Source organism: Euprymna scolopes, chromosome 10, assembly GCF_053919585.1.
Source record: "Euprymna scolopes isolate OS-2025 chromosome 10, ASM5391958v1, whole genome shotgun sequence".
Classification (NCBI taxonomy): domain Eukaryota; kingdom Metazoa; phylum Mollusca; class Cephalopoda; order Sepiida; family Sepiolidae; genus Euprymna; species Euprymna scolopes.
The window spans coordinates 94,139,322-94,165,470 of record NC_136491.1 but is presented as its reverse complement, the minus strand read 5'-3'; the positions used below and the strand labels follow the sequence as shown (position 1 = coordinate 94,165,470).

Here is a 26,149-nt window from a genome sequence, read left to right as displayed (position 1 = left end):
ATTTTTCAAATTTTTACAATGTATTAAAATCAATTTAAATCAACCGTCTTGATCTTTTTTTTTTTTTTTGACAGTAGATCATGAATTGTAGAGAACATGACTATCAAAGTAAATGATGATTGTTCAGGGGCATAATGAATGTGTGCCATATGAACGAGGGATACATGATTATAGGTTTTATTTTAGTTTTCATTCTTCTTGATTAATTGCCTTAATATGGCTTGATCTAATATTATTTCAACCATAGCTGAAGGGAGAAGATCAATACCTTTTCCAAGAGTATTAGTGAAAATGATGCAACAGCTCTGACTGAATTTGAACCTTGTATGCAAAATTCACAATATGTGCCTGAAAGCAGTAATCACTCTTTACCCCGAATACTGCTGAATTTCAGCAAGATCCAAACAATATTTTCAGAGAAATTAGTGGAAGAAAATTTTAAATGAAAAATGCTGCAATGTTAAATAAAATTCAAGAAAAAAGTTGTGCAGATCCACACGATAACTTAGTAGCATTTTCTATGGCGTGTTATATTTCCCACCAAATTCTCATTGAAAATCAGACAAATAGTTTATGAATAATCCCGCTTTCAAACAAGCAAATAAATATTGCTGTAAACAATATGTAACAGCTTGAATTATTTTAATGTTAATTATAAAATTAGAATTAAAACTTTAAAACCTTGTTCACTAAATACTATATTATACAGAGATTTTGGAATTGATATAAATGTACAAAAATTGTTTAACATAAAATTTTCTTGGGGTCATTTTAACATTCTAATCGCTATTAAATTAATATTTTTCCCTGCTCTCTTGTCAATTATTAAAGTTAAATGTGTATTTTTGTCTTCACTTTTTTTTTTTTTTTTTTTAATAGATATTCTTCTCTGATGAGAGTCAATGAAAAACATTTCTATGTTTACTGTTTAATGGCATTAAAAGTACTTTTTAAATATTGGAGGCCCTCGGGGCGGGGGGGCAAGTTTACATACATATGCAACTGTTTAAAACTACAGACACATGTTAAGAATTAAAAGAAAAGAAAAATGCAAATATCAAATATGTCCAATCTGCTTTCTTTGAACAACTACACAAGGACAAGGATGATCTAGCCAATTTTGGATTTCTTTTCGGTAGGAAATTATTCCCAACTTCCATCAACAGAGGTTTTAAAAGATTTTATGTCTTAACCTCTGTATGTGATTGAAGTAACAGAAAAATGCAGTTTGTTGCGATCTGAACATTTTAAAACCTTTAATTTAGTCCAATGAAATAGAAGTATGGGCTCTGAAACCGATAACAGTATCTTTGGATGTACAAGTCTTATACCCCCCCCTCATCCTACTGCCCTATCTGTTTATCTCCTGTTATTACTCTATATCATGGAACACTCATCTCCATTCACAAGTGATTCACTTTTTTTTTTTTTCCTTTTTAATCTAAATCTATTTTTTTTCTTTGAGGGAGGGGGACACCCTGTATAGACAACTAACTTTTTAGGATATATCTCCCAATTATATACTTTGGAGAAGAATACTTGCAATTTGAGGGTAATGTGCCAAATTGCATTCAAGTCAGTGGACATTGATTGTTTAAATGGCATATTAAATGTTATGAAAAAACTGTAAACATATTAAACATCTAAATCCTCATCCCAAACAAGCTGTTAACAGCTTCAATTACCAGAGTCCATAACAACAAGATCCAATAAGAAACTGTTAAAATGACTCCGGGTTTAGTTGGTTTGGAAATAGTTATTGATATTCAAATGCTTAATAACTAAGTTATATTTCAAAACTAAAAAAAAAGTAGCAGTTTGATAAATTCTATAACAATGATCATATTGGAAAGATGAATATGCCACTGAGGAGGATTTTTTTTTTTTTTTTTTTAAATATCAGTTTTATGCTAAAGAAATAAATTTTAACAGATTGCGAATGTATTAATTTTTTTTTTTTTTTTTTTTTCCCCCCCCCCAATTATAAAAATTAGTACCCTAACTGAGTGGTAGTACTTGTCTGGTTCCCATTTATGGGTTAAATAAAATTAACCTGAACACTTTTAAGCTAACCATTTGCTGCTACCCTAACTTACTCTCCCTTCAAATGCATCTTTCTCAACACTTTGCTTACCCTATTTTCCAACCCTATCAACTACCAAAGAGTTTTGAGTATGCATCCAATGGTGAGGCTACAATTTGGGTGCTTTGAGGAGTATGAAGTTGTCTTTTAGTTACCATCACTCCCAGATGCATTGACTATAAAATGAGAGGGTCTCCACTATGGGTTAAACAGAAATTATAGGTTGAAAATTTCTATTTACAAAAAAATCTACAACTATAAAAAATATGAATGGACAAATGAATTGTATACAAAACATATGTACAGTTATTTTTACATAAAATAGTCCAACAATTGTTGACATGGCATAAAAGCCAGAAACCAACAAATTTTCAGCAGCATCAAAAAGATACAGATTTAAAATTAGATATATCAATTTTTTAACAGAACTTGGAAGCGAACCTTCTCAGAGAATTGATGCACTGTAATAAGATTATAGGAATGTTGTCTCTCAGAAAAATGTAAAAAAAAAAGTTCAATAATTTCAAGGAAGATAGGGATGAACTTAAAGATCATCCAAGTAGGAAAGGGCTATCACGTAAAAGGAAACTGGCTCAAATCTGAACAATGATTGAAGACCATGGATTTAACATTTTTTTAAATAATTTTTTTTATAAATGATGGAAGTCGTTCTAGATTTTGCTCGGTTGGCAGTGGAGAGCAGGGGGAACAAACCGTTTCTTAAAACTTTTAACAAAGGTTTCTTCATTTGAATAAAATAAACTATCACTGCAATCACTTGGTTGTTTCAAAAAGTTAATTGGGATAAGAGATCTTTTGTTGTTGAAATAAAAACCGATCTAAATATGTGTATGGGGGGGGGGGGTATATTAAAATTGTTGAAAACCTGCAAATAAATTTTTCAAGTAACTTTAAATTATACTTGGTGTTGCTTTTTTCTATTTATGACAGATGCAAACAAATGCATGCAATGATAATTATAAAAACTGTTAGTTATCATTGAAATAAGGTGGAATGTTATGGTGAATGGAAGGATGACTAAAAACACCATTTTTTTTTTTTAAAGATAGAACAGCGCAGAAACTAACGTGCAAAATGCTTCACACTTTTACCTACAGAAACAAACCAAACCAAAAAAATAGCAGTCAGAAACTTAGTGGAAAGTATGTTGGTGCTTTCTCAAGTTGAATAAAAGTTGGGTGGTTGGAATCTACGTCCACTATATTAAAAGCTGGCTCACCTTTGAAGAACCAAATAATGAAAAGAGTCCGCCTCTCTTTTTAGACCGGCCTGCTGTTGTTCCTGGTTTACTCTGATTTTTAAAATCGGTTGATGATTGTGATCGTGGTGCGGGTGCATGGGAATTATTGTCACCATGAGTCGGGAAGTTGAGGTCTTCAAACGGGAGGTCATCTGGGTGTGCAAAACCAGATTTGTAGCACTCTACTACTAACTTGGAATCCTAAATGAATATATTACAGAAAAAAGTGTTTTACAAAGAAAATATAAAATAATTAGAGAGAATATCTGTTCTTCCAAAGAATAAATAAAAATGAACATTTACCAAGTTCCAAAGAGGAAAAGAGCAAAGTATGAGGAGTTAAGAATTCATTGATCAAAAAAATTCAGAAATATAAAATTATCATTACTTAGCAATTCACTGAAATCACTTGAGATGGACGAAATTAATCGAAAGTAATACAAAGAATTTTTGCTAGAAAAAAAGCCTATCATCTAAGACATTTAGATTTTACAATTTTTTTTTTTTTTTTTAAATTAAAAACAATTTAGAAAAAAAATACCGATTTAAAAAATAATAGCAACTTGCAAACTTGGTTTAAATCAATAATTTTGACTAATATGTTGTTGTATAAAGGCAACAACTCTCAAATACAAGAGTTTAAAATGTTAGCATATTTAATTTTAAATGACTACGTAATCTCATATCTGATTTCTTTCAGCATATAAACATTTAATTCCAGATGACAAACATCTAAAATTCTATGCTAACCATTTTGTATATTGCACAAGTGATAATGAAAATGCTCTCGATTGATCAATTAGCGTTGTAATCTAATAATGACAATCTAGCATAAATCAATAAACAAATTCATTAATCACTGGAAATAAAAACTAATTGAAATCAATTATTAGTATTTTTTCATGTAATAGATATGTTTATCCAAAAGTATATACACCAAAATATACTCACATCATTTGGACTAATAGATTCCACAGCCTTATACATGCCTTCTATACACTTATTTATAATAGGCGACACTTTTTTCTCTGTATCTGCAATACTTTTTAAAAAATATTTCTGTCTGCTTATCCTTTTCTCATCCATATCCTGTAATTGCTGCAATCGAAATCAAATTTCAATAAATTTAAAGTATTTTGATGTAAGACAAAAAATATAAAATAAACTAATATATAAATCTGCTTACATATATCATGGAGAGTATGAAGAAAAGGCGTAACGGAGATCAGAATCATTAAAACTATACAAACTCAGACTCCTCATGCTGCCTTAGTTAATTTACTGTTTGTTAATTTACCAATTATGACATAGGCTTATAACTGAGTTAGGAATGTATATAGATTTGTAGGCTATTGTTACTTAATTACAAATAGATATTCGGTGTCAAAAATAAAGTCCCTATTTACTTGCCTCCCCATGAGGACAGAGTTAGACACAAGATCAATTTTTAATATGGGGAAAATATGCTCAAATTTACCCCCTAAAGATAAGAAATGATTAGGATTTCTCCTTCACAGATTGTATACAAAAAATAATGATTTAAGTAGAAAGTGAACCTTGAGTTTACTTTCTACTTTCCTCATAACTCCATTATTTTTTCCTTTTAGTCCTCATATTTCATAAGTAATGTTTCTGATAAACAAGGAATTGTTTTCTGAATCCATCCATCTAATACTAATCGGCTTATAGTTGGTTAGTTTGGGCTCTTGAAGTAGTATTTTATCACTTTTTTAGCTCCTTTACATCAAGTGGCTTCATAGCTTGTCTGTATAGATTTCTATTAAAACATTATGTGTAGTATCAAAACAGATGCTGGTAATACCCATACAATAACATACAGGATAATTACAGATTTCACAGTAGTGCTACTAAAATAAACATATCTTAAAAACCAAAACACTTCAAGTCCTCAAAATACCACCATTCTGTTTGGAAATGAATATCCTTTCACATGTGTTAATAAATAGTAATCTACATGATATATATGAAGAGTTTTTAGAAAAGCAATAATAAACATGTTACTTTTGTGTCAGTGGGGGGGGGGTGGCACTTAAAAGCTTGGTACCACTGAGAAATTTTATGAAATTTGAAAAATAATCGGGGGGGGGGGGGGGAGATCAATCTCATTTATTTGTCAGGTTACAAAATTAACTAATTCAGTCATTTTTTTTTTATTTTTTGTTGTCTTTAAGACTTCAACATGGTGTTTATCAAACATTTTTTCCTAAATATTTTTGTACCCCCCACTAATAAGTAAATTAATGTTATTTTTATTAGTTAAAATTATAATATATTGATTTCTCTTTTGGTACCAGCAATTTTTATTTTTTAATAAATTTAAGCTTCTCTCCCAAAATATTAACTTTTTAAGCCAAAGTAAACAATTTGACTTGATCACTTGATCACAAGCAGCTCAGTTATAAGCTCTAGCAACTGCTGTCAACTGTTTAATCAATATTTCTGTGAACTATATTTACAAGTTTATTTTGGTGGGAAAACAAAAAAAAATCCCTCGATTTAAAATTAATAAGGTTTCAAGAAATATTGCTTTTCAAATATACTTAAGTTTCAAGCTTTAATGCCTATCTGCCAATTTAAAAATTAAATAGGAGATTTTAGGCAATTATGGGTGATATTTTTTTAGGCAATTATGTGCGACATTCTTTTAAAAAGAAGAGATCAGTTCCACATAAATGTATGATTTCCCATTTCCTGATCACTTGCCTTTTGGAGCAGTTAGTACTCCAAATTCTTTTGATATTTTTCAATTTGAAAAGTTTATATATATATATATATATATATATATATATATATATATATTACACTACCACTAAATCTAGGTTCAAGTGATAGCATCTAAAAGTGTCTCCCTTGAACCTATCATACCATTAATCTTAATCTGAGTAACAAGCCCCATTCAAAAAAAATCTCCTGCAACTATCACTTACTCTAAGTTTGAATGGCAAGCTACCACCTCCATCGTACAACCCATCATTAAAAACACACATGCACACACAGGACTTATTTCCCCATAGAAAAAAAATTGGTTATCTGTTCTCAAACGTTAGAATTGCTCTAAGATTATTTTAAATTACCCCCCATTTCTGCCAAGCTCTTCAGTGTTATCAAATGTAATTGCCTAAAAAATGGCAGAATTTCACATTTGAGGGAAGCAGATGGGAGAAATTTAGGTGTTTAGCAACAATAATACAAAAGAAATCTTGCAATGTATTCATTTTTAAACAGTCTTAATATTAAATTGCAGTTTCTTGTACATAAAATGCATTACAATTCAACTTTGAGTTCTTTAATTTCTTTTTAATGGATACATGGAATGTTTATATTACAGCATGTTTATGTGTATAAGTATCACTTTTTGCCAATGCATTCACACAGATATTCAAGGAAGACGATGGCCGAGAGTCACCGAATCCGCACCTGGTAGTTCAACCAACGCCACCTGTTGTTTGCTGCCCTGATGAGATTGAGAAATTACTGTTGGCCTTAAATGTGAATAAAAGTCACGGACCAGATAATACCCATTCGATGATTCTCCATGCTGTTGCATCCAAACTAGCCTTCCCTTTTTCAAAACTATTCAACATGACGCTAGCTACAGGGGTTGTTCCTGATGATTGGAGAGTGGCTACGATATGCTCAATCTTCAAAAAAAGGCAGCAAAGAAGATCCACTCACCTATAGAATATGCAAAATCATAGAGACACTACTATGACAGGCAGTAATGATTCATCTCACGTCAACTTCAATTTCAACCTCCCTACAAGGTTTTATGCTAAAATGCTCCTATCTTACGAATCTCCTGGAAGAACAGGTAACAAGGACAATGGACAAGGGTGACATAGCAGACAGTCTTTTTAGACTTTGCCAAGGCATTTGACCATCAACCACTGTCTGCTTGTGCAAAAACTCTTTGCATATGGTCTAAAAGTATTAGTTATCCACTGGATTCAAAGGTTTCTGGCAGGCCATACCTACTAAGTCCAGGTGAACAGTAGCGTGTCCTCAGAATAGGCACAAGCAGTGGAGTTCCACAAGGGCTGGTGCTTGGACCAATCCTTTTCCTCCTATTCATCAACAACATGCCAGATGCCATTGGTGGTAATATGCTGCTGTAGCGGACAATGTTAAGCTGGTGGCCTGCAAATTGGTCTTCAACATGCATGGAAGCGATCAATCACATGAGATCTCGACTTCAACATTGGCAATGTTGCCACATTCGAGTTGGCAATCCATTGGAGTTGACACTTTCGACACTGCAGAAAACTCTCTGGCAGATGTTGAGGAAACAAGAGACCTCGGGATGCTGGTTGATTCTAACCAAGTCACTACATTCAGGCTGCCAACAAGGTAAGGAGTACCCATTTTATCATCAAGCGCTCTTTTGCCAACCTCACTCCGAAGATCTTCCTACGTAGGCATTGCTCGTTTCACTTGTGTTAGAGTATGGCATCCAGACATCGTCTCCATACCTGGTTCCTGACATTCAGCATCTGGAGCAAGTGCAGAGGCTGGCGAGCTGGACAGTGTGAGGTTTTTGTGACCTTCCTTACGAGACTAGTCTACGGCGGCTGAACCTTTGTTCGCTCGAGTGCCAAAGATTGAGGTCTAATTTTGATCTATAATCTCCTTCATGGCTGTTAAGACCTTCCTTCCTGCTATCTGCTTCTCTGACTGTACTGATATGCAGAAATTCAAATGTAATGTAAACAAACACCTTAATTTTTCTTAGACATGATCCCAAATTAGTAGTCCCTTACGTCCAAGTGGTGGTATGCCTTTTTTGGGGGTGACTGGGAGCGTGTAAAAAAAAAATAAAAATAAATAAAAATAAAAAAAATAATAATTAGTGAACTTGATCAACTGACCAGAAGCAAAGTGAATCTGTTCTAATACACTACATTTCATCTTTTGTCCTCGGTGAAAAAAAAGTGTTTGACTGCAATTATTTTTGTCCCAAACCTAAGGTACCCTTTTCATAGCGCTCAATTTCTCCCTACATTAAAAATCTCCCTTGTATCTCTGCCCTCATAGAAAGACAAGTAAAAAAAAAAAAAATAAATAAAACGTGAATGTGATTTTTACAAATATTGTTCTATTGCTGCATTATAATTTTTAATGCTCTTTTCATAAATTAAAATCAATTCTGTCCTCAGCCATTCATACTTTATCAATTCTCAAATCAATTCTGTCCTCAGCCATTCATACTTTTCACAAGATTTTTGTTTATATCTAAGGTGAAGATGATAAAAGTGACTATACTTCTAAAACAACCACACTTGTGTTTTAGAATTTTGTTTCCTTGACCAGTTGTCTTACCAAGGGTGTATTATGCCAAATACATAAGTTTAATCCAGAAATGAATCCAATTATAAATTCAAAGCATTTCAGTGCATTTTGCATACATAATATCCTCCAAAGTCATTAATTGAAAATATACACTTTAAATTTTGTAATAATTCACACAAAAGGGAATTACTATGCAAAAATCAAGTATAATCCATTCACAGAAATAGACCCTAAATTGATTCTTGATTGTTTTCTGGAATTTTCTACATTTCATATTTATTGATTAGTATAAAAAGATTGCATATAATTAGGGGATTAAAATCATAAGCTCATTTCTAAATTTAAAAATAAAGTAAAACTTGAATTTAAACAACACAGCCAGAAGAAAGCTAACTGATCATTTTTAATTCCATAATTCTGATGGCAAATTTAATGGGCTTAACCTTGAAAGCAGATAATTTTCAGCAAATGTTCAATTTAAGTATCAACACAGTGTGCAAAACCATTAATCAGCACAAAGAGGATTTTATTCATTAATTACACTAATAAGAGCAGAGCAAACTATTCATTGCATTTTGAAAACTAGCGCCCTATAACCTTTTATTTTAATTACAGAGTTGCGAAGGTATAAGGTTCAGTTCAGACTCTAAACTCCCAGAATACCAAAATATCTGGCGGACTCCTTGTTTTAATGTCTTCCAGTATAAAGACTGTCTTGACTCTTCAGAAATTTAAAAAAAAAAAAAAAAAAAAAAAATCAGACTCCTAGCATTCTCACAATTCAGATATTGAATCCTTCCTAAACCTTAAACGTTGATAAATTCTAATACCAAATTATGAAGACAAGTTAGTTACAGATGGTCAAAATAACATACAATTTTTCTCCATCTCTCCTAAATATTAGTCCTGTCTAATCTTAAGTCAGCATAGGTGTGAATATAAAATTAAAATAAGTGATATTAAGATAGGCATCCTTAAATGCATTTGATATAAAATATAAATTTCAAGTAAAAAAAAAAAAAGACAAGAACATAGCACTGATGATATATGCCATCATCACTTACCCTAAGAAAGCGAATATAAAAAAGAGCGAGTATTACTAGGCAGGGGAGTTGGATAAAATCAGACAGTCATCTAGTAATATAAACAAATAGCATGCTCAAGAGAAGGGATTACTGATTTACACAAGAAAATATTGCCAGGAACATCTGAAGTATGTTGCAGTTAAAATAGGAAAAAAATAAAATTAAACGATTAAAATGACGTCGTTTTTTTTCTTTGTGGACTGAGTCATGACTACTTATTGGCACCCCACTGAACAAAGGAGCATCCATGTGCACCTGATACTGCAGTATCAGACAACAAAACAGAATGAAATCACTTATAACAGGACTAAAGTCAGGAGTTAGTGAAGGAGTTTGACACATTTCTATTTACTTGGCTCTCCACAAGGGCAGTTTAGATACAGGATTGATTTTTCTTATTTGGAGAAAATTCAACTCCCCAAAAAAGGGGTACTCTGTATTGTATATGAAACAAAAATAATTGCAGAATTCTAAAAAAAAAATTCTTTCCAAAGCAAGGACTGAAAAAAGTGTAGCATCAGAAAAAGCTAGGAGTTGGACTTTGATTTTTTAATCTAACTAAATATTGAATATTTAAGACTAATCTAACTAAATATTGAATATTTAAGACTAATCTAACTAAATATTTAATATTTAAGACTAATCTAACTAAATATTGAATATTTAAGACTAATCTAACTAAATATTGAATATTTAAGACTAATCTAACTAAATATTGAATATTTAAGACTAATCTAACTAAATATTGAATATTTAAGACTAATCAAACTAAATATTGAATATTTAAGACTAATCAAACTAAATATTGAATATTTAAGACTAATCTAACTAAATATTGAATATTTAAGACTAATCTAACTAAATATTGAATATTTAAGACTAATCTAACTAAATATTGAATATTTAAGACTAATCAAACTAAATATTGAATATTTAAGACTAATCAAACTAAATATTGAATATTTAAGACTAATCTAACTAAATATTGAATATTTAAGACTAATCTAACTAAATATTGAATATTTAAGACTAATCTAACTAAATATTGAATATTTAAGACTAATCAAACTAAATATTGAATATTTAAGACTAATCTAACTAAATATTGAATATTTAAGACTAATCTAACTAAATATTGAATATTTAAGACTAATCTAACTAAATATTGAATATTTAAGACTAATCAAACTAAATATTGAATATTTAAGACTAATCTAACTAAATATTGAATATTTAAGACTAATCAAACTAAATATTGAATATTTAAGACTAAGTTAAAATGGTTTTGATTATAATGACTAGCAATATTTGGACGATCTTATTTATAACTACGGTTAGGACAATCAACCAATGAGAAGCTTCTGATCTAATAAAAATATCAAATTTTGGATGCAAGTCAGTTCGCTACCAGTCTCCATCTTTAAACAACTGAACCACTGCTGATCTGAACTACATTAATTCTTTACCGCCATCTTTGTTCTCAAGAATTACTCAATACTCAAGATAGCGACTGCATTGATTCTTCGCCGATTTGATCTACTACCACAATTTTTGTTCAAAATAATGGCTCAACACTAAAATAACCAGTCTGAGTCAGACCTTATACCTTCAGACTCTGCTGAAGTCAAATCTTTTTTTCTAACCAATTCTGTTCAAAGAATCATTTCCATCTCCAATTGAGGAAGCTGCCAACAATTTCATGGGATAGATAAACATTACATCAAGTGTGTACTTCCATAGGGAAAGAGAACAAAAAAAAAAATTTAAATAGAATACTTTAGTTATATTCTTTCTAAATTTTGTATTGATTCTAACAGAACTAGAAACAGGAATGTTTTAACATAGCAATTTCATCTTTTTATAATATTTCTTTATTTTTCACTTTATTTTTTTTTTTAATCTTTTTTAGAGTAATTCTGTGTACTTTTCAGACAACATTATGTTTGCCATGATAAAAGCTTTATACTTGTGTTTCTTTGAAAGTGTGTGAAATCATAAAATATAAAAATATTCAGCATGTATGGAAGACTTATTATCCTCACTGTATATATGATGGGAATTAAATGATGCAAATTAAAGTTTACAAAATTTCTTCTTCAAAAAACAAGACACGTATTTGGTTTACATATTTATTCCCATTATTAATACTTGCAAATATATTCTCCTTCCAATCACATATTTGGGTTATTTTTTTCTTTTTTACTTTCAAGTTACATATTAAGTCTTATGTCCTAATTGCAGGTGAAAGGGATTTTTCTGAAAAAGGTTGTTTACAGAAAGTTATTCTATTGAAATCCTTGTTTAAGATTACATAAAACATTTGTTGAATTTTGTTGTTAATTCAGGTTCCTTTTTTTTTAATTTTTAAATTAAGCAAACTGAATCCTCATCTAGAAATGCCAAAAGTTCACAATGTCAAAAATGCAAATTAATATCAAATACATTTACTGAATTAAATATGTCTAATGTTTTAAAAGATTGAGAAACAATAAAATTAAAGGTTAGGTGGATGTATATAACATGTGCCACCATCCATTTGTTATATATTTTAAATATCTTGTGATTATTATTAATAAACACCAGATTTCTAGATCATACCATGTTTTCTTTGTTCAAACAGCTTTTTAAGCTTTTAGGTAAAATTGAGAGTTTAGTTTCAATATCCTTCTCCACTGAGGAGATCTTAGACATGTGGGAAAGGGAACAAAAGAATGAAGTAAAATTGATCAATAAACGATTCATAGAAAACAAATAGTCTGGGAGGAACTCAACCAAGGTCTTTTGGAACAAAGCATAGTATCTGTTCTCATGCTACACTTTTTTTTTTTTTCAGTCCTCAGTCCGTAAATAAATTTTTCTAGAATTCAGCAATTGTTTTTCTTCCATATACAATATAGAGTACCCCTTTTTGGAGAACTGAATTTTCTTCAGATGGGTGGGGGGGGGGGATCAACCCTGTGTCTAAACTGCCCTTGTGAAGAGCAATGTAAATAGAAATATCTATTTTAAAAAGAAATCAAAACAAAAACTAAACTTGTAGAAATAAATCTAAACTTACAACTAATTTTTTCAGGACAAAAGAAAAGCAGGAGTGCGTATCTTCCATATATTTTTGTTCTTTTACTCAACTCGTGAAAACTTTTCAGAGTTTAAACCAAAGCAGACAAGATATATATATATATATATGTGTGTGTGTGTGCGTGTGAAATGATGTTACAGCCAGAAAATGTTCAGTATTACTACAAGAATTAAAATTATACTTTAATCTGTAGAATTCTTAAAGCATGCATAAAAAATGAAGCTTTAAACTAAAAAAGAATGGAACAAGAAAGTTTTCACTGCAAAAATGAAAAATAAATCGTCAAAATTAACCTTACATGAAAATTGTATCATTTTTTTTGCATATAGATTGGAAGATAAAAACAAATAAATTACAAAGCCTAACTAAAATCAAAGATCTTTCAAAATAAAATAAAGAAAAATAATAAAAAAGCGAATCAGTAGAGAGACTTACTTGAAACACATTTGGCAATAATGTAGAATAATATTCTCTTTGCTGTTTGTTTGTCTGTTCCAATTGTGCTGCATAGTCATTCTTACAATCTTCTGATAATTGATTTTTGGATATAGAGATGTTTTTTTGCTACAAGAAAAAGAAAATTAGTTACCACAAACCAATTTTAAAGGCTGGAAAAGGAGTAAATATAGTGAAATTCCTTACATTTCAACTTTAACATTGTTTATTTTGGGGGGTTATTCGGATAAAATTTGAGTAAAAAAAAATTTAATTTTTTCTCTTTATTAATGTTTAATTCTTAAACTTCTGTCATTAATAAAGTTTTAGGTTGCTATTTTCAGTGATGGAAAATGTATTATGTCAAATGTCAAAATAGGTTAGCCAATATTGCACATCTATTAATATAGAGGTAATTCCATCTTGAAAAGTGTATAATCATTAATATGGTTAACTCAATATTGGCTTTTAAATTGTGTTTCACATAAAAAGACAAGTTGAAAACTTTAGTGAATGAAGTGAATCAAATTGTTTCCATTTGTTCTTACATGGTTCAAACAAGTTTTTATTTTCTATTTAAAAAACTTTGTTCAAGTGATATGAAAAGATTCAAAATGTTGGCTGTGGAAATAAAATATACAAGCAATTAAAGTTGCACATCATTTTTGTATGTTTTTCAAACGGTAATGAGATTTTTCCCAATGTCATGAGGTCATTTTGTGCAGATTCTTTAGAAAAATAATGAAAATGATTTTTATATATATATATATATATATATATATATATTTTTTTTTTTTTTTTTTTTTTTTAATCACTTTGTTAATATTGGCAAAACTATTCCACATTTCACTTAATTCTTGCCACAGTTGACAATGACCCTGGGATTATGTTCCATGCTAATAGAGTCAGAGATGGCTTCATAAGCAGGTTTGAATCCCACGACCAGCAGCAATAGTGATTTCCTGCACTGAGGATTCCAAAAGAATCAAACAGTGTCTAGGTATATTTATATATATATATATATATATATATATATATATATATATATATATATATATATATATATATATATATATGATAGTAACCTTGTTTGCCTGAGGAATAGTCTATCAAACTCCAATTAATTTTTGGTATAGACTTTAAACTTGATACATAGAGGATTTGGACCTGTGAAACAAATTCAATTTGGTCTTTAGCCAAGAAAATAACTGCTATGGGGGTTAAATTTGAAAAGAAAAGAAAGAAAAAAAAAACTTGGAAGGCATAAGTCGAATTAAAGTGAACTTGAACGCATGTGTAAATATACATTTATATGTTGAAGCCGATTAAATTTTAACGTTTTCTTATTCATATAACTAGCATGGGTACCCGGCGTTGCCCAGGTGTGATGAAGTGGTATTGTAAGGCTACTGAGCAACCCCCCTCCTCAAAAAAAAAAAGCCATAAGTACCTGTGCAAGCACAAAAAAAAAAAAAAAAAAAAAAAAACAGCAGCAGCCAGGCTCAAACCTGTAACGCGGAAGAGGAAAAGGGGGTTAAAAAAAAAGCAAATGCATTAGCCGTCTGTGACAGCCTTCGAAATAACGTGTTTTATAGGTACATCGAGATCGGTAGCCACATGACCTTGCAAAAATGTTGACACTAAAAACTGAAACCTCCTTGCGAAAAATGGTCCAGTTGACGATCAAAGAATGAATCATTTCAGACAATTTTTCGATATTTGTCATCCAATGGATCAATCTTTCTAATGATACTGATTTTGTCACGGTTTGGGACACACACACTTTGCCTTTTATATATTATATGATAGCTCAAACTGTAATGACTAAGGCTGGAGCACTAAATGTTTTGGTTTTAATTCTAGCTGATGGCACTCAGATCATTTTTTTTTTTTTAATTACTACTATATACTGGGTACAATACAATAGATAGTGAATATGCTATATAATACAAAATCTGCATAAATCAAAATATATTTAAATGTATTTTATGATCAGGCAACGCCAGGCAGTCACTAATATATATTGGGTACAACATAATAGAGAATTGGCTATGATGAGAAATCTGTATCAATTAAAATATATGAAGGCGGCTTGCTAGTTTGTACAGGAAAATAGAACAATCAAATTAGAACCGAATAGCACTAAACATTAATTTAGTATAAACTGTTAAAAAAAAAAAAAAAAAAATTTAAAAAAAAATTTTAAAAAAAATTTAAAAAATAATTATGCAAATTAAGACATACAAAGAGTTGTTCAAGTCTTTGCTGATACAGTATTTCAAAAAAACTGCATCATTGATTTAAATAAGTTATTTGTTCTAATGATATGTGATAAATGAAACATTTCTCATTTATTTAAATAAAAATCTACATCTACATTTTTTTTTCACTTACCTTTTCTACTTCTGCTCGAGACAAGTGTATATCAGCATCTGCTTTCCTGTAAGCTTCCAGTGCTTTTTCAGCCTCTCTAAATGCTCTTTCATACTGTTTCTTTGTCTTTAGAAAAGAAAAAAGGTTTATTGCATTTGTAGCTTTAAACAATAAGAATGCTCGTCTTACTTCCAGTTTTCAAAAGGAAGGGAGACATTAAGCTATAACTTTAAGAAAGCTTATAAAACGACAGCTATAAAAAAAATTTACATACATCTGCCACCATTAAAACCAGCGGTGATGGATAAAGAAGTTTGAGTTTTCAGAAAATTGATTTTATATATGAAAGATTACACATCCTTAAGTTAAACTGTCAAATTAAAACCCAAGTTTTTATTAACTGATCTTATGATCCATGAAATGGCAGCTAAATTGAAATTCAATTAAGACATTTAGAGTTATATGGATAGAGAATTATTATTTCACTTACTTGATCAAATTAGTAACAATATAGAATTACTATTCCTTTTTATCGATATTTTATGTTTAAAAAAACAAAACAACTTGTTTAAAACATCTGATAATTGAAGTACAAAATTTAATATTCATATTTAGTTAAAAATTACAACAAATTCAACAATGAACAACATGAAAAGTATACAACATCTGTCTGTAAATAATGTCTTCACTTTTAATCTTATAGTCATTATTTCAATATAGATATGTCAACATCAAAACTCTTGGAAATCAAAAATAATTTTAAGATAATTTATACCATAAGAGATTTAACTTTAATATATCATTGCCTCCATTCTGTCTCGAAAGACAATGGATAGATACTCTCTGCAAGGGTCGCTGCACACATAATTGTGAGGCAAGGGCTGCACAATTCCCAGCTATACCTCTCTTGAATTGACACTGCTTGAGCTAATAGCAAAGAGAAGTCCAGGACAACTGGAAACAATGCCAAGTGGAGAGCACATACAGCACCTGGAAATCCCAAATGGTCACCCATATTAGTATTGACCATTGTCAGTATTGCTTAACTTTGGTAGTCTAACAGGAACCTGTGTATCAATGTGATGACATAATATACAGCCACCACAAAACTAATATATGATCATTTAGGACCAATGCTTCATGTTATGGGAAAATTGAGGTGCATCCCTGGAATACAATCCTTTTATATTTGATTGCTTTATTTCATGACATAACCTTTTTTTGAGTTATGCAATGCCAAATCTGACCATTTTGGTAAAAGATTTTATGCTTCAAGTTATTTATATCTTTAAATATTTATTCATAGTATTTGGTTGGAGTGTTTTGTAGGGGAAAGATTGAGTTTTGTAAAAGGAAAAGAAAAAAGCAATAACATCAATTTTTGGTATATTTTAGGTCAGGAAGCTATCTTCAGACAGCCCGATTCGGTAGCACCAGTTTTTATATTTGTATGCACCAAGGATACGTATTTAGGAATATCTGAATATGCATCAATAACTCCTCACATTCTGATTTCTTGTATTTCTTTGACAATGATATTACACAAAAGAAAAAAAATTTTTTGCTTCACTAAATGGATGATTGAAATGTTTGTTTAAAAAAAAAAAAAAAAAAAAAAAAAAAAAAGACTAATATTTACATACAAATCTTTGGTTCTTACGACACGTGTTAAAAGATGCAAAGTATATTCACATAAATCTAATGGTAATTTAAAGAAAAGTTTTAGTTTAAGAATTGTGAATTAGAATTACCTTTTCCAATTGCTGTGTGGAAATTAATAAATGTTGCTGGACTCTGGTGCCTTCTTGTAAACCCTAAAACAAAACAAGACATTAATTATAGAAATGGCATTTACACTTATTTATAAACACAGAAAAATATGAATGAAAAATATTAAATTTAGTTATTTCATAAAGAAACGAGGTTAGATTTCAATAAAAATATTTTTTAAATGAAGAAAAGATTCATAAAGTCTACTTTTTGATAAAATGTAGCAAAATAAAAAAAATATTTTTAATTTACTCAGAAAAGCAGAATATTAGAAAACATGAAGATTTTACTATATAAAAGTACAAAGAAAATACCAAAACTTAAATATAAAGCTTTATTTTAGTCTAAATTTTTTTTTTAAATCTATTTTAAAAAGCATGATTGTGGAGTTCTGTTTTGGAAGGAGTTGTAAGAATGCTAGGAATCAGAGTTGGATTTTTTTAATCTCTGAAGAATCAATGATCTGAATATTGGAAGACTTTAAAAAAAAAAAAAAAAAGTTGAATTTCAGAATTCTAAGAGTTAAACCTCATACTTTCAGACTAACCGTGTTAAGCACAGAAACTGAATAAGGTTAATTTTTAGTTACTTTATTTTTCTCAGAATGAAAAAAGCTTAATAGTAACTGTTGTGGAGACGGATGCATAAAGATACTTTATGGATATGTTAATGTTTTCCTAACCTTTTGTGGATATATTACTATCATTAGAAACTTGTAGAGACTACTAGAACCCGGATTGATCAAACAGATGAAAGTGGGGGGGGGGGATAGTTGAATGTACGAAGGGAGTTTCACAAGTAAAACCTTTTTTCTTTTTTAATCAAAAAGTTAAACTATGAAGACAGAGACAGAAGTGGTACTGTTAAAACAAGCGACCTTTTGTGCCCCAGAATTTATTTTTTTACATAGTCACTACCAGTCTCAATGTATTTTTGTCAGGAATTCAATCATTCATCTCTGCTTCTGATGCACATCCATGACAAGGGTTGCATTTTTAGAGTCTCAAACTGCCAATATCTGCAACAAAGGAAACTCATGAATGCATAAGTTCATTCATAACAATGCAATCTGCAATCCCCTCTGATTCAATCAGGCAGAATCAAAAATAGCCGGCATTACTTTTGAAACGCCTCTCAAACAAACTGAAGAAAAAAAAAAAGAAAAAAAAAATTCACTAACTACTAAACCATCCCAAGTGAACTAACAAGTTCAACACTTCAGAGACACAGTCGGACATGCTCTACTAAAAACAAGTAAAGCAAGACCACCCAAAAGCAAAATTTCCTGCTGTGTTATAGAACAATGAACCAAAATGTACTTAATTCCTCAATATAGAAATCCTTTGTTTGTCCAAAACTTATCCAATGAAGGCAATAAACAAGGTCACAACATTAAACATACAGTTCAAATGTTCAATACATAATATTTAACTTTATATTTTCATTAAAAGTGGCAAAGCAGCTAGTGTTTACCTGTCTTAATTATTTCATTCAAATGTTTTTTGAAGTTTCCAAAATTAATAAAATATTTTGATCAGGTAATTGCTTTTACATTTAAATTTTTAAAACTAAGTTTTTTTTTTTTCTGTTTTAAATATAAGATTATAATGAAAGAAAAACACTCCTTTCATAAACTAAAACAACTTTCTTAAATTCAGTCATGCTTGCTTGAAAAACAAAAACAAGACGCTTAACTGATGATGGGTAACATTCAGTCAGGCCAAGGTTAAGAAAGACTAAATAATAAAGTAAAATTAGTTTTATGTTAATCTACCTAATAAAAAGAAAAGGTTAAATAATTGAAAACTATTTAAACAATTTTTTTTTTTTTTTAATTTAAAAAATATATTTAGAAAGTCATATTTTTTTTTTTTTTTTTTTTGCACAGTGAAAAAGTGAATATTGGTTTGAAAGGAAAAATGAATTCAACATAGAATTCCTTCAGAAAAATGTTTAGTTTTTTTATATAATTATTTCATCTTTCTAAATTATTTTTTTTATTTCATTTATTTTTTTTATTAGAAATTTGTAGTTAAAAATTTACAATAAAAAATAATCCTAGAAAAATATCAATTTGCACTAATTTTATCAGAAATATTAAACTTAATGACTAAGTTGAATTTTCACCAAGACTAAATTTATTTTAAAATTCAGGTGATCAGTCATCTCCTTAGTACAGATAAATCAGTCTCCTGTGTGAGTAAGTTGCTGGAATCTGTTAAATAGAAAAGTAGTCAACCACCTCAGCAAAAATAACCTCCTTAGTACCCTGCAATATGGTTTCCGTTCGGCTAGATCTACAGCAGATGTGCTAAGTTATATCATAGGATTAGCGAATCTCTTGACGGAGGCTTCCTTTCTAGTGCAATTGCTCTTGACATATCAAAGGCCTTGGATAGGGTATGGCATAATAGTCTACAAAATTTCCAGCTACAGTATAACAAAATGTCTTCTCAATCATTAAATCATTTCTCTCTGATATGTTCATAGAGTAGGACAGAAATTAGAAGCTCACAGTATTAATGCTGGAGTTCCTGGGGGGGGGGGCCATCCTGAGCTTAACTCTCTTCCTGATCTATATCAATGATCTTCCAAACCACATCCTAAGATCGTTCATAGACATTTCTGCTGATGACCTACTATATATAGAAACAGTTCAAAAGATGTAAACGACCAAGTTCTCTGATTCTCTCTCCTCTGATCTTGAGCATGTGGTGCAATGGGGAAAGAGTGGCTAGTTAATTTTAATGCATCTAAAACAAAGCTATCTTCCCATCATCAACACTGATCCCCGTCTGATATCAATTAAAATGAATGGCTTCCATCTTAGGGAGGCTCCATGTTTTTACAAGCTTCTGGGTTTGATCTTTACTCTTGATCTGAAATGGAAAACTTACATCAAATCTGTTGCCAATGCTGCTGGAGAAAAGAGATCATTCTATCACTCCAGTAGATATCTCACTGCTGATGCAATTCTCTACCTCTATAAGAACCAAGTACATTTAAAGATGGAGTACTTTTGCCACATCTGGGAAGGAGCTGCTAGAAGTCTTGACAGAGTTCAAAATAGACTTCATAGCCTAGTAAGGGACGCCCGTTTCTATTCCCTGCAACCTCTTTCCCACAGAAGAGATGTTGCAAGCCTGTCTCTGCTTTATCATTATTTTCATGGCAAGTGTTTGTCTGAGCTCCAATCTATGGTCCCCCACTTACCTGACTTTCACAAAAAATACTCATTTATCTGAAAACACTATCAATAATTTCCCCCACTCTTTATCTGTGCCTAAACCTAAACGTAAATTCCATGAACAAAGCTGCTTTCTTAGAACTGCACGCCTGTGGAACTCTTGTTTTCCTACTTTCCAACTAACTACAATATGGGCATTTTCAAGTCCAATGTCAACAAGTTCTTGATGGGCTATCCCTTTAAGTAATCCAATTTACCAAATTTCTACTACTAACGATTCCTATGATATTGTCCCATTGACTACTATACACTCATTAACAAGTAACCTCAAGTAGCCTCTAGGCCTTGATAACGGGTGCCTCCTTTAGGGGGGGGGGGATCAAAACCAAAGCCACAATCAAAATGCTAGTTATATCTATATGGCATTGCCTGGGAGACATTTTTACTGTCATTTTGTTTTCTTCTTTACCAAGATGTATAAATACTTTTATTTCTGAACTAATTAAAAAAATAAATGCTCAAGTTTTGCTTCAAGTTCATTACATAAAGCAATACACAAAGGAAAATTTCTTTAAACAGTCAAGACAAAAATTGATACATGCATAAATACTTTAAAATCTAAACTTTTTAAATATTGGAAATGAAAACTATAGCTAAGAAACTAACATTTTCTTAATAGGATTTTTAAAAAGATCCTTTGTTTACATCCTGACATTTTATTTAATAAACAGTAAATAACTATAAAAATAATCCAATGAGTAATTATCAAAACTATGCTGAAGCAAAAAAAAATACAAACTTGGAGTTGTCTCATAATTTTATAATTAGTTATGAAGCTGTTTACAAAATTACCTATTTGGTGATATTTTTTTATAATAGTTGATAAAAAAAAACGTATTTATCAACTATTAATTCAATATTCATTTCCAATTTATTATGAGCATATCAGCAAAGCACATGAAATACAACCACTGAAATTCTATAAAAGTAATCATCCTAAATAACAACTTGCAAAAATCTTATGGGATAAAGCAAAATATTTTTCAGTTTAACATTCCTTACATACCAACGAGAAATAAAAGCAGAAATAGAAATGATTTAATTAATTTTACTCTACAATGTCTTCGTTTGGCCACTAACCATGAAAATAGTTTTATTTATCATTTAAACAATCCTAAATTCTTTTAGTATACTATCTATGAATATATTGAAAAGAATCACTTCAGTACACAATTATCATTTAAGGATTCTCAAGTAAAAACTACCAGGGATATTCAGCATTGCCAGGAAGTATGGATAACAAAAAAATATATATATATCGGCTTGGGAGAGGTGCTAGTCTAGCAGCACTGAGGAGTTGTGATACAACGAAACAGGACTGTATGTCGATGACTACAAATATATTTTATAAAGCCCCCCTCTTTGGGTTGAGCACTGTCGTAAATAATCTCACTTGCTACTTAATTTGGCTGAAAAATGCGAAGCTCGCGGTTTGTTTAGAAACAAGCGTTTGAGCACTTTACAAGTAGCGGACAGATGTTTATTTAAATAGACATTCGGACAGATTAGTTGCGGGCATCGCTTCCGTGGTCGAGGGGTAGAACTGCTGACTGTCAACACGACGGTTCTAGGTTCGATCCTCGGCTTGAGAGAGGTGCTAGTCTAGCGGCACTGATGAGTTGTGATACAACGAAACAGGACTATGTCGATGACTACAAATATATATATATATATATATATAATTAAATAAGTGTAATATTTTTTTTTTAATTTCTCCTTACACATTATCAGTCATGTAAACATGTTGACATCTCTCCTCCTTCCCTTAACCTTTATTGGCCTACTTGTTCAGTATAATAAAAAGAAATAGAAAGATAAGGTTATCAATGCCATGTTTTTTGTTTGTTTTTATTTTGTTTTTTAACAACTATCAATAAGGACAGAAGCATTTTCCAAAGCAGTACTGCACTGATTTGATTTCTGGTAAGCTGAAGTGAATATATATATATATATATGTATATATATATATATATATATATATATATATATATAGGACAATAAAAGTATGAAATGAAGAGTATATATTGGTAGATATAGAATGGATCATTTATTGAATAATGGAATACAGGCAAAATATGGGGGATTATTCAATAAATGATCCATTCTATATCTACCAATATATAGTTTTGTGTCTTCATTTCATACACTTGTTGTCCTATTGTATAAGCTCCAATAATTATTGTTGAGCTTGGCATTATCCGGATAAGTCTCCTTTTGTGGAATTGAACTTTCTCTTTTCCTTTTACATTATATATATATATATATATATATATATATATATATATATATTACACCGTAACGATCTGATGATGTATATCTTAAGCACATCTTTGGTAGTTTTCAAATTTCCTCTATATAAAAGACTAGCAAGCCACCCGGCATTGCCCAGTCATAAAATATGCTTAAATATGATATTTTGATTAATGTAGATTTCATATTCATTATTATATTATATTAGATCCAATACATAGTAAGGATTTGAAAAGTTTAAAAAAAAAATAAAAAAAAAAATGACTTGTGCCACCACTGAGAATTGAAACCAAAACGTTTAGCTTATGATTTACTTTTCCATTTGACATTAATACCCGAGATATGAAGACATGTTTGTTGCAAGGCTAAAAATTAAAACATGAACCAATAGCTATTACATTACAAATGCACATTCGTAATGCTGTTGTCCAACCTTCACCTGGCAAATTCCATTTGTTTTTGTTTTTTAAATTTTCACCGGTTAAAACCCAAATATAAAGTTTTGCATGGGTTTGAATACCCTATATACTAAGTTTGTCTGTAGACCCAAAACTGATAGAAGTTTGGTAGACAATTTTTTTAAAATAAATATATATACGCATACATAAAAATATAAAGAAAAGGGTTTTTGTTTACTATAACATTTTTACACAAATATTAATCATGTAAAATATCACCATGAATATAAATTACATGTAATAGTCAACTAAAGAGGATTATTCCATAAGAAAACTTTAAAAAAAAATAATAGGGAATTAATTCAAATGAATGTTTCAAAGAATATGCAAATTAGCTAGAATTTTTGCAGATGAATTCAATTCCACAACCCATATAGAAGAAAGCTGTATTTTCTTTTCAAATAAATAGAGAAAAAAGGGTTTTTAATATGAATATCAATACACACAAGAAAAAAATATTCAGAGGAGTATAGATTTAGAAGAATGTCTATCTCTTATACTGTAGAAGAGGAAAAAAGGAACAATTACCCGGAAATATTGAATACTATGAGAGAAAAGAAAGAGGTTAGATAGTGAATAACTCATGATTATGACAGATTTTTATGTTATATACAAAAAATGTGAAATAAAATATCTTTAACAGTAGTGGTTCTAAAATTTATTTTAATTTTATATATTTATATTTAAATCCCATGCACAGATACATAGAAATATGATATAGTGTAATTATTTGGTATTTGCTGACCTATTTAAGATGTTTTTGTTTTTTTTAAATAAAAAAAAAAAAAAAAAAAAAAAACTGCGGAAGTTTTGTATTGCTGCTGACATCAACATAAAGACCTGTTTTCATGAATAAATCCACATTGTGAAATACAAGTCAGAGATATTTTGCCATTCAAACAAGATTTGGTTTTGCCTTTTTCCTTTAAATTTTAACAAGAAAAATAAAACTTGTCAAACATTTTTTCTGTGTAATTATTTTATGACATGAACTTTTGCATGTTCTATAATCTATATATTAATATGATAGCATATGTTATTTTCTTTGCCACGCTTACATCTGGGTCGTTTAATTATGTACTTCCATTTCCTGTCATAAATAATTTTAACAAGAATTCTTTATAAGTTTGGGTTTCGGTTATAACTGATGGCACTCCAGTAATCTATTTTTTTTATAAATAATTTTATCAAGAATTCTTCATAAGTTTTGGTTATGGCTGAAGGAACTCAAATTTATGTTTATATATGTATTTTTTTTCATAAGTTTTTATTTTGGTTTTGATTCAAGTTAATGCACCCAAGTCATATGGATATATTTTTTTTTATTTTTGAAATCGCAACTTTACAATATATAAAAATCAATAAAACATTAACGCTATAACAATATATACAAAATCTGCAAGAATTAAAATATATTTAAGCATACTTTACGACCGGGCTTTGCTGGTCGTTCGTGCTAGCTTAGATAAATACTATTGCAGTTTATACAAAAAAAGCTACAATAATATCAGAGCGTCTCCATTTACACTGAACATCTACAGAATGCCAACATCAATATATTACATATGAGTCCCCTGTGGAATTTTCACAGGTCCCGCTAGTTGAAAATTATTTTTGTAATGTTTACCTTTAAGTTATTTTCTAATAATCACCCTCTTAACAGCCACTTACAAAGATTCAATAACATGAACATAGCAATAGGCATTAACATGAGATACCGGTTCCAGTTTTAATGCCCACTTAGATTAATACTGTTAATTATATACACTTTTGAATAGTTTGTCAAAGGAGTGGTAATTGGTCTGTATAATACCCCTCTCCCTCCAAAATTATTCTCCTAGAAAAGTTTTTTTTTTTTTTTTTTTTTCAAGGATCTGGATTCAGAGATTCTACACAAATATATATTTTGTAATCTTATATTTTTACATATACTGCTGGAGATGCCCAATTTGAATATTAGATTTTTAAGAGAACACTTAATTCTTCACGTCACTCCAATTCTTAGTTTATTCGTTCAAAAGAAGTGACGGTCACGTTTCTTTCAGGCATGGAAATGGGCTTCATATTTTCTTGGACATTGGATTTTACTTTCATCTGTGTGCATCTTCTAAGTTCTTTAAGAAACTTATCTTTTAGCTCTTTTATTAAACTTTTCTGATATCCTGTTTGTGTTGGGAATGGAGAAAGGTGCAGGTAATCTATATATATATATATATATATATATAAAAGCGAAAATGTATGTGTGTATGTATGTTCGCTTTTCCTCGATGTCCACGAAAGGCTCCTTTCAAAGAAGCGTTGCTCGCTTCACAACTTAAAACTTTTTATATCATCTACAAATTGTAATATCTCAGAGTTATCCACGGAGCTCGCCTGTCTATTTAATTTTATTGACTTTCAAACGTTAATTATTCCACATTTCCCACATCGGCACGCGTTACATTCGGTTTTCAGTATAAAAAAAGCGAAACTCGACTCTAACCACAGGCCGAAAGCCAGTTGTCTCAAGAGAGCTAAATGTCGACTTCGTCATATCAGGCTGTAGCTTTCATTTCGCTCCTCCTAATAAACAGGGAGCGGGTTCTTAAAAACAAACAAACCGATTTATTCAAAACTTATCACATACCCCGAAAAACACCCGGGCAACGCCGGGTACCCCTCGCTAGTTTTATTATCAAAAGAACTTAATTTAATGCGTTCCAAATAAATCTGAACAATTTTGTAGCCCAAAACTCTTAAAGTTTCTAACAAAATATATTACAAGTGAATCCATCCTTTAAAATCATTTTTTTTTTTTCTGA

At 30.3% G+C, this 26,149-nt stretch overlaps 1 protein-coding gene across 8 annotated transcripts in view; it reads right to left on the bottom strand.

The window, feature by feature from the left end:
* LOC145286143 (formin-binding protein 1-like) overlaps positions 1 to 26,149 on the bottom strand; it is a 262,792-nt gene that overhangs the window by 51,447 nt on the left and 185,196 nt on the right. For all 8 annotated transcript variants that reach the window (XM_080134867.1, XM_080134871.1, XM_080134869.1 and 5 more), the window contains exons 5-9: positions 17,375 to 17,437; positions 15,645 to 15,749; positions 13,251 to 13,379; positions 4,296 to 4,442; positions 3,324 to 3,545 (exon numbers count right to left, since the gene is read on the bottom strand). In XM_080134867.1, coding sequence (XP_079990993.1) covers positions 3,324 to 3,545; positions 4,296 to 4,442; positions 13,251 to 13,379; positions 15,645 to 15,749; positions 17,375 to 17,437 — 666 coding nt within the window. The remainder of the gene's footprint in view (positions 1 to 3,323; positions 3,546 to 4,295; positions 4,443 to 13,250; positions 13,380 to 15,644; positions 15,750 to 17,374; positions 17,438 to 26,149) is intronic.